The 9,730-nt window shown below is 50.5% G+C and overlaps 1 protein-coding gene across 1 annotated transcript; it reads right to left on the reverse strand.

The window, feature by feature from the left end:
• Positions 1-7,952: 7,952 nt before the first annotated feature.
• Positions 7,953-9,471, reverse strand: FOXS1 (forkhead box S1). Its single transcript, XM_033151055.1, has one exon. It carries the CDS (start codon positions 9,339-9,341, stop codon positions 7,962-7,964), a length of 1,380 nt encoding a protein of 459 aa, XP_033006946.1. The 5' UTR covers positions 9,342-9,471; the 3' UTR covers positions 7,953-7,961.
• Between the last annotated feature and the right edge of the window lie 259 nt (positions 9,472-9,730).

Below are 9,730 nucleotides of genomic sequence, written 5' to 3' on the forward strand. Positions count from 1 at the left end.
GAACAAACTCAGTTGGTCTCTAAGGTGCTACTGGAAAGAATTTTCTATTTTATATCACCCCTTAACATTCTCTTCTCCAGGCTAAACATACCCAGCTCCCTAAGCCGTTCCTCATAAGGCATCGTTTCCAGGCCTTTGACCATTTTGGTTGCCCTCCTCTGGACACGTTCCAGCTTGTCAGTATCCTTCTTGAACTGTGGTGCCCAGAACTGGACACAGTATTCCAGGTGAGGTCTGACCAGAGCGGAATACAGTGGTACTATTACTTCCCTTGATCTAGACGCTATACTCCTATTGATGCAGCCTAGAATTGCATTGGCTTTTTTAGCTGGGCTGCATTGATGGCTACTGGCCACAGTATCTATGCTCTGCCTCCACAGTTGGAGGAAGCAATGGTCCTAAACCCCCCGTTGCTGGAAACCACAGGAGGGAGGAGTGAATTCCAGATCAACCTGATTGATTCAGACAGTTGTGTTCAGGTATCTGGCTGTGGCCAAATGCTGTAGCTGTGGACAGAAGGCAGCCAAAATGATCAAGGGGATTGGAGCAGCTCCCTTAGAGGTTAAGGTTACAGCCTTTGGGGTGTTTTAGTTTAGTTTAGTTTAGTTTAGTTTAGTTTAGTTTAGTTTTTAGTTTAGTTTAGTTTAGTTTAGTTTAGTTTAGTTTAGTTTAGTTTAGTTTAGTTTAGTTACAACAACAACAATTTATTTCTTGCAGTTACAGGTGGGTAGCTGTGTTGGTCTGCCATAGTCAAAACAAAATAAAAAATTCTTTCCAGTAGCACCTTAGAGACCAACTGAGTTTGTTCTTGGTATGAGCTTTCGTGTGCATGCACACTTCTTCAGATGTTGTTCAGTCGTTCAGTCGTGTCCGACTCTTTGTGACCCCATGGACCAGAGCACGCCAGGCACGCCTATCCTTCACTGCCTCCCGCAGTTTGGCCAAACTCATGTTACTAGCTTCGAGAACACTGTCCAACCATCTCATCCTCTGTCGTCCCCTCCTCCTTGTGCCCTCCATCTTTCCCAACATCAGGGTCTTTTCTAGGGAGTCTTCTCTTCTCATGAGGTGGCCAAAGTACTGGAGCCTCAACTTCAGGATCTGTCCTTCTAGTGAGCACTCAGGGCTGATTTCTTTGAGAATGGATAGGTTTGATCTTCTTGCAGTCCATGGGACTCTCAAGAGTCTCCTCCAGCACCATAATTCAAAAGCATCAATTCTTCGGCGATCAGCCTTCTTTATGGTCCAGCTCTCACTTCCATACATTACTACTGGGAAAACCATAGCTTTAACTATACGGACCTTTGTCGGCAAGGTGATGTCTTTGCTTTTTAAGATGTTGTCTAGGTTTGTCATTGCTTTTCTCCCAAGAAGCAGGCGTCTTCTAATTTCGTGACTGCTGTCACCATCTGCAGTGATCATGGAACCCAAGAAAGTGAAATCTCTCACTGCCTCCATTTCTTCCCCTTCTATTTGCCAGGAGGTGATGGGACCAGTGGCCATGATCTTAGTTTTTTTGATGTTGAGCTTCAGACCATATTTTGCGCTCTCCTCTTTCACCCTCATTAAAAGGTTCTTTAATTCCTCCTCACTTTCTGCCATCAGGGTAGTATCATCAGCATATCTGAGGTTGTTGATATTTTTTCCGGCAATCTTAATTCCGGTTTGGGATTCATCCAGTCCAGCCTTTCGCATGATGTATTCTGCATATAAGTTAAATAAGCAGGGAGACACTATACAGCCTTGTCGTACTCCTTTCCCAATTTTGAACCAATCAGTTGTTCCATATCCAGTTCTAACTGTAGCTTCTTGTCCCACATAGAGATTTCTCAGGAGGCAAATGAGGTGATCCGGCCTTCTTCAGATATTTATTGCATTAGCCATATGGCCATAGCACATTGTGAGAGACCAGGCAGTGTGACCTGTCGCGATTATACATAGAATACTATGAATACAGTTAGAACATTAAGTGTAAAATCATGCTGAGTAATACAGATGAGATAAAGAGCAATAACGGGGCATGTCGACTGTGTCTATGTCAGGAAGTTACATAGGACTAGGGCTGGGGTAAGTTAGCCAAAAAGGTGGCCCTGAGTTTCAAGGCCTGTAATATGTAGATGGCCACTCCACGTGATATCAGTGGGTTAGTTTAGTTTAGTTTAGTTTTAGTTTTTATGGTGCTGGAGGAGACCCTTGAGAGTCCCATGATCTGCAAGAAGATCAAACCTATCCATTCTTAAAGAAATCAGCCCTGAGTGTTCACTGGAAGGACAGATCCTGAAGTTGAGGCTCCAGTACTTTGGTCACCTCATGAGAAGAGAAGACTCCCTGGAAAAGACCCTGATGTTGGGAAAGATGGAGGGCACAAGGAGAAGGGGACGACAGAGGATGAGATGGTTGGACAGTGTTCTCGAAGCTACCAACATGAGTCTGACTAAACTGCGGGAGGCTGTGGAAGACAGGAGTGCCTGACGTGCTCTGGTCCATGGGGTCACGAAGAGTCGGACACAACTGAACAACAAGTTTAGTGAAAAGGTGAGTAAGAAATGATTGAAATAAATAGAATCATGGTTGGCTCAGAGGTTTAAAGACTCTCTCAAGGCAAATCTTTAAAAAAGTGGTATAAACACAGACAACTGGGAAACACTAGCCTGCAAGCGCTCCAATTGGAGGACAACCTTTTACCAAAGGTGTCATGGACTTTGAAGACACTCGAACTCAGGACGCAAGGGAGGAACGTGCTAAGAGGAAGGCACGCTTGGCAAATCCACACCGTGATCAACTCCCACCCGGAAACCAATGTCCCCACTGTGGAAGGACGTGTGGATCCAGAATTGGCCTCCAGTTGCTTACGGACACACTGTTAAGACCGTGTTCATGGAAGACAATCTTACTTGGCTACGAGGGATAGAAATAAATGCAATGGGGGGAGAAGTGGGTGGAGATAGGTTTCTCTTCCTCTCTCATAACTTAAGAACTTAATTCGTTCCGGAGGTCCATTCTTAACCTGAAGCACCACTTTAGCTAATGGGACCTCCTGCTGCCGCCCTGCCGCCAGAGCACAATTTCTGTTCTTATCCTGAAGCAAAGTTCTTAACCTGAAGCATAATTTTGGGTTAGCAGAGTCTGTAACCTGAAGTGTCTGTAACCTGAGGTACTACTTTACTAGGATGCGTGGAGATTTGGGACAGTTAAAAGAAGTTATTGTTCACACAGCAAACTAGGGAACCCAGGGCTTCTCCAGAGTTCCTTTGGTGCTGTATTTCTAGGTACAGGTCTGGGTTTAAAGTTCAGGCTCTGAGCATTTTGTTCTTGTTTTGTCCAGGCCCAACCCCTGGGAAAAACCTGCAAATGGCAAGTGGGTTTTCTGTGGATTTGACATTTGTTCTGATTCAGCTGTGAAATGTGGGCCAGCGCGCCGCCCACCCCACCCCACCCCGCCGACACACTCGGACACAGCGCTTTGAAGTGCATCCCTGTGCCTGGAAAGCACAGAGCAAAAGGAAATCTGGGTGATCAGCTGATAGGTGTGGAAAACCTATTGACTCTTAACGGCTGCAATTAGTATTGCAGGGAAAGGCAAGGGGTGAGATGGCTAAAGATAGCTTTGTTATGTATAATGAGATAAGAATCCAATGTCTTTGTTCAGACCAGGTTTCTCCATGGTTTTAAGTTTGGTGATTAGTTGCAATTCAGCCACTTCTCTTTCCAGTCTATTTCTGAAATTTCTTTGTATTAAGACAGCTACTTTGAGATCTTTTATAGAATGTCCTGGGAGATCTCAAAGTAGCTGTCTTAATACAAGGAAATTTCAGAAATAGACTGGAAAGAGAAGTGGCTGAAACAAATTCACAAAGGAGGAGAGAACTATCCACAGCTGGAGGCAGCAATGCTTCTGAATGCCAGTTTCTGGAAATCACAGGGGGTGGGGAAAGAGTTGCTCTTGTGCCCGGATCCTGCTTGCAGATTTCCCCTGAACATTTTGTAGGTCTCTGTGAGAACAGGGTGCTGGACTAGATGGGCCAATTGGCCTGATCCAGCAGGCTATTCTTAGGTTCCTAAGGCATGGGTCGTCCATGCAAGCCTATCGCCCCCATGTCCCCATGCCCATCACCCCACGGATTCAGCCTCTGACCTGCCTTGTGTTGAGCAGCGAGGTCTGTTAAGGGGCTTTTGTTTTGAGGTGTTAACAGGCCATATCCAAAGAGTGTAGAAAGAGCCTGTGTACCTGTGGGCACAGACAACGGGACTGTCCACTCGTACAGCCGTTCGCGCATGTAATATTTGGGAAGCAAAACCTTCTGTGTACACAGCAAGCGGGCTGCACAAATCAGTCTGTACACTTCCACACAAGCGCTTGCACCTGTGTGAGGACAGATCGCACCTGCATTCAGCAGTGTGGCCGAACAAGCTGCTTGTGTCCTCTTGGAGCACGAGTAGAACGCTGGGGTTCCTGCTTTACCAGATGGTGTTACTCATATTCAAGCAAATGGTCCAGTTCTGGGTGGCAGATTATGAAGACGTTAACCATACTAGAACTTTCTTTTGGTATACCTGGGAGAGCTCAGTTTTTAGAGCGCAAGACTCTTAGTCTTGGGGTTGTGGGTTCAGCATGAGATTTCTTGCACTGCAAGGGGATGGACTAGATGATGATGATGATGATGATGATGATGATGATAAAATAATAATAATAATAATAATAATAATAATAATAATAATAATAATAATTTGTACCCCGCCCATCTGGGTGGGTTTCCCCAGCCACTCTGGGCGGCTTCCAACAAAGATTAAAAACACATTAAAATGCCACAGGTTAAAAACTTCCTTAAACAGGGCTGCCTTCAGATGTCTTCTGAACGTCAGGTAGTTGTTTATCTCTTTGACACATTAAAATGCCACAGGGTGGGCGCCACTACCGAGAAGGCCCTCTGCCTGGTTCCCTGTAGTTTTGCTTCTCGCAGTGAGGGAACTGCCAGAAGGCCCTCGGCGCTGGACCTCAGTGTCCGGGCAGAACAATGGGGGTGGAGACGCTCCTTCAGGTATACAGGACCGAGGCCGTTTAGGGCTTTAAAGGTCAGCACCAACACTTTGAATTGTGCTCAGAAACGTACTGGGAGCCAATGTAGATCTTTCAGGACCAGTGTTATATGGTCTCAGCGGCCACCCCAGTCAGCAGTTTAGCTGTCGCATTCTGGATTAGTTGTAGTTTCCGGGTCACCTTCAAAGGTAGCCCCACGTAGAGCGCATTGCAGTAGTCCAAGCGGGAGATAACTAGAGCATGCACCACTCTGGCAAGAGAGTCCGCGGGCAGGTAGGGTCTCAGCCTGCGTACCAGATGGAGCTGGTAGACTGCTGCCCTGGATACAGAATTAACCTGCACCTCCATGGACAGCTGTGAGTCCAAAATGACTCCGAGGCTGCGCATCTGGTCCTTCAGGGGCACAGTTACCCCATTCAGGACCAGGGAGTCCCCCACACCTGCCCGCCTCCTGTCCCCCCAAAACAATACTTCTGTCTTGTCAGGATTCAACTTCTAGAATTCTGTGGTTCTATGTATTGAATTCACTTTGTCCTGAAGGTTGCAATTCTGAGTCTTTGCTTCCAAGGAGGCCCCCCCGGGGGGTGGGGGAGAAGCCCTGTCAAACAAAGGCTTCCTTTCACCCAGGCAATGGATGGGCTCTATCAGGATGGCCGAGGCCGATCTGATACCGCTGAACAAACAGCCCCAGGAAATTAGGGGGCCAATTTCGCTTCCTGCCTTTTGCTCCGAACATCTGGCAGTCAGGATGGGCGATGCAACAAAAAATGCTGCATCTTGTGAGCCACACGCAGAATTTGGGGCACACTTCGGACTTTCACCCCCCACCATAGAAGCCTGAACCTCAGACATTAAGAAGGTAACCTTTCCCCCTAGCACAGGTATAAGTCATGAGAAAATTGCCATGTCCTGTCGGTGTGTGGAAATAATAATAATAATAATAATAATAATAATAATAATAATAATAATAATAATTTATTTGTACCCCGCCCATCTGGCTGGGTCTTGGGATTGGGGCCAGAGTAGAGAACGCTGCAGCCCTGAAACCTTTCCCCCCTTGTTGAGGGCTGCACAACTTTGCTTCAAGGCAAGAGTCAACCTCACGGTGTTTACTCCCATTTCCCCGTCGCTCTCCTCATTGCAAAAAGCTCAATCTTTCGGGGAATAGCATTTGTTAGGGAATTGCTCCATATCCACTAACTGTGCAGCCAGGACACGACAGAATCCCACTAGGAAGGGCACAGTCTGGAAGTGCCCTTTGCAGTAAGGGAAGTGACAGGGGAACGTACTGGGAAAGCATCTAAACTCCTCAGAAGGAATGAATGCTTCTTAAATAGCCAACATCATCTTATCTCCCTGCAAACAAATCTGGCTGAATGCTCGGTTAACAAGTCATCTGCGAGCGCCTTAGATATTTGCACTGGACCAGGGATAGACCTGCCAAAATGCGAAAGAAGTGGGGCAGAACCCAGATGTGTGGGTTGTTGCTTTTACACAGACACATCCTTCTCCATTGCTTAAAAATACCAACACGGCATACAGCTCTAAAACTCCTTCGGTCCGGAGAGTTGGCAGATCTCTCTGGGGGGCCTTTTTTGGGGGGTGGGGGGTAGTAGTTGCTGGCCACTGGCCCAAATACCAACCTATTCCATGGGGCTGCTCTGCCCCCACCGCACACAGAGGGGTGGAACCAAGAGAAAGTGGAATAAGGAGTCCGCCAAGGGTGTGCAAAAGGCTGCAGAACTATCTTCCCGGCATTCTAGACCCTCTGATGATTTAGAGCATCTACGGAGTGCTTTCCTTCAAGAAAAGCGCTTTTTAAAAACCCCATGAGGCATATTGCAAAGGAAAACTATTTTCAATGTGGATAAAGAGGCAGAGTTCTTCTGACAGCTAGTGTAGTCATAAACTGTCGGAACAGGCATGGAAAGGCGCAGGTTCAATCCTCAATTTGTCACACAGGTGTGACCTTGGACCAGCTGGCCTTTTTATGCTAACCTACCTCACAGGGTTGTTGTGAGTTAAAGATGCAGGGACAGGTGTATCTGCCACCCTGAGCTCTTTGGAGGAAAGGAGGGATTAGCTGGGATGTCACTGAAATAAATACACAGAATGTGCAGAGTGGCTTTTTCCCCAATAACACGGGGCATTCGTGTTAAATAAGTTGCCACAAGGCAAGGCTACCTATGAGCATGTGCAGAGGGCTGGCTTCTTAAGGGTTCCATCTTTAAAATAAAACTCACAGAAAGGAGGAAAACAACATGAAACCACCTAACATCTCCCACAAGCCCTGGTTTTACTTTCTCCTTGGTCAAGGGCAAAATTCTGGCCACCTGGCAACCACATCTGGGTCAAAAGGACCCACCAGCAGACCCCTCTGGGTGCGGAGACCTTGGACCGCCCCCAAGCTGAGCACATCTGCTTGCTTAGCAAGCTGCAGACCAGAATGCAACGTGGTTAATCAAGGCGAATTCAGAGGATGTTTTGCAAACATAGTTCATGCCCTGGCAAAAACGCACTTCTGAACCCTCCCGGCAGTGTCCTGCCACAAACCACACGCCCAGATGTGGCCCGAACCCCTGCCCCCTCCCCTTTGCCCAGTTCCCTCCCTGGCCGACAGAGAAAGCGAATGTGCATCAAGAAGTGGGAAGTGCATTTATTCCGCTAACCAATTTTTCCTTCTTAAAAAAAGTGCAGGTTCCATCCGCCGGGTGGGAGCTGCCGTTGCTGTTTTTATCCGGACGGGACGAAAGCGTTGCCAGTCGGTAGCTGGAGGGCTCTGCTATTTTAGAGTCCCTTCTTTACTCTGCCAGCCAGGAGTCAATAACTTACGTGTGTGGGGGGGGGTCGAGCCCTGGTCCCACGGCGGGCAGGACGCGAGTGCTGTCTGCTCCCGAGACACCCCACCCCCCGCACCCCTCCATCACTCGAAGAAGAACATCCCGGGGGTCCTGTAGAGACAGTGGGGGAGGCCCAGCTGGTACCCGCTGCCTCCTTGGAGGGAGAAGGGCCCCCCGCCCCAGGCTTCCTGCTCTCCTTGAAGTGGCATGAAGGAGGCTGGCTGGCTGGGGGCTGAGGACCCAGTGGCCACGGTGGCTGACAACAGGTGCTCCAAGGCCGTGCCGCAGCCACCATGCTCGTTGACGCAGAAGTTCAGGGCCTGCAGGCGGCATTGGTAGTTCCCGCTCAGGGAATCGGCTCCCGGGTAGCCCAGGGAGCCAAAGACGGGCAAGACAGCAGGCTTGGCATAGGCCTCGCCTTCCAAAGGCGACGACTGGCGGCTGCAGGCCTGGGCACCCTTGCTAGGGCCCGGGAAAGTTGGCGCCAGCTGCCCGAAAACCTTCCCATCCTGCCCGCTCTTGGGAGGCCCCAGAGGTGTTTTGGGGCTGCTCTGAAGGGGCTCCTTCACCTCTGCGGCTGCCTGTGCCATCCTGTCGCCCGCTTGGGCAAGAGGGCTGGCTTGCATGCCCTCCAGGGCTGGCTCCTTCGCCTGGGAGCAGTCCAGCAGGGCTTGGTAGCAGGCCTGTCGGTCGTACGGGTGAAGTTTGGGCACCGGCTGTGGCGGAGCAAGGCACGGCTGCCTCGGCGGGTAGCTCTTGGCGCAGGCCAGGCCTCCGGAGCCTGGGTGCTCCTGGCAAGGAAGGGCTGGGTCACTGGGGCTGGCAACGACGGACACCTCTAAGGGCAGCGTTTTCTCTTGGCAGGAACCCTGGAGCAGGCCCACAGCAGCTGGAGAAGAACCGGAACCGCTTTCTACTTTGATGGCTTTCTCCACGAACAGCGGGCATTTCGCCAGCGGCTTCCTGTGGCCCTCGGCACCCGCCGGGCCCCTCTTGCGGGTGAAGCGGCGCCTCCGCCGCAGGAAGCTGCCGTTCTCGAACATGTTGTGGCAGTCGGGGTCCAGGGTCCAGAAGTTTCCCTTGCCGGGCTTCTTGTCGTCCCGCGGCACCTTGACGAAGCACTCGTTGAGAGACAAGTTGTGGCGGATGCTGTTCTGCCAGCCCTGCTTGTTCTCCCGGTAGTAGCCGAAGCGTGCCGTGATGTAGCGGTAGATGCCATTGAGGGTAATCCGCTTCTCCGGGGTGCTCTGGATGGCCATGGTGATGAGGGCGATGTAGCTGTACGGAGGCTTGGTCCTTTCGGGGGCCAGCGGCGAACGGGACCCCTGGTACGGCTCTGGGGCTTGGTACCTGCCAAACCCCATGGCCAGCTGGTTGCCTCCTCCTCCTCCTCCTCCAGCCTCGCATAGGGGAGGCAGGCTGGACCGGGAAGAAGCAGCCGGACGGAGATAGTCCAGCTGCATCTCCACTCTCTCTCCTCCAAGCAGCCGGCTTTGCGGAGTCCTGGGGAAACTCCTGTCCTACCGACTTGGTTTAAAACTCTGCTGTGGTCCAGCCTCTCCCCCGCCTGGAAAAGCAGAGCCGAGGGCTGGGCGGCTCCACCTCCTGCCCACAGGGACCCAGAGGAGGGGCCGAGAGCCGCTCCTGCTCCTTCGCAAGCCGGCCAGGCTCTGTGCATCACCGCCTCTGCGCAAGAGGAAATGCCACCTCAAAGCCGTTCCCAGACGAAGCTGGCGGGGGCCAGGATGGAGAAGGTGAAGGCAGCCTGGAAGCTGCAGCTAGGTCATTTTGGGTTGTTTCATTAGTCCAAGGAGAGTTTATAAAATAGAAGGCAGCAGCCCAGTACCGGGAG

This window comes from Lacerta agilis, chromosome 6 (assembly GCF_009819535.1).
Source record: "Lacerta agilis isolate rLacAgi1 chromosome 6, rLacAgi1.pri, whole genome shotgun sequence".
NCBI classification, from domain to species: domain Eukaryota; kingdom Metazoa; phylum Chordata; class Lepidosauria; order Squamata; family Lacertidae; genus Lacerta; species Lacerta agilis.

Coding starts and splice junctions, on each gene's coding strand:
- FOXS1 (XM_033151055.1), bottom strand. CDS start 9,341: ATGCAGCTGGACTATCTCCGTCCGGCTGCTTCTTCCCGGTCCAGCCTG.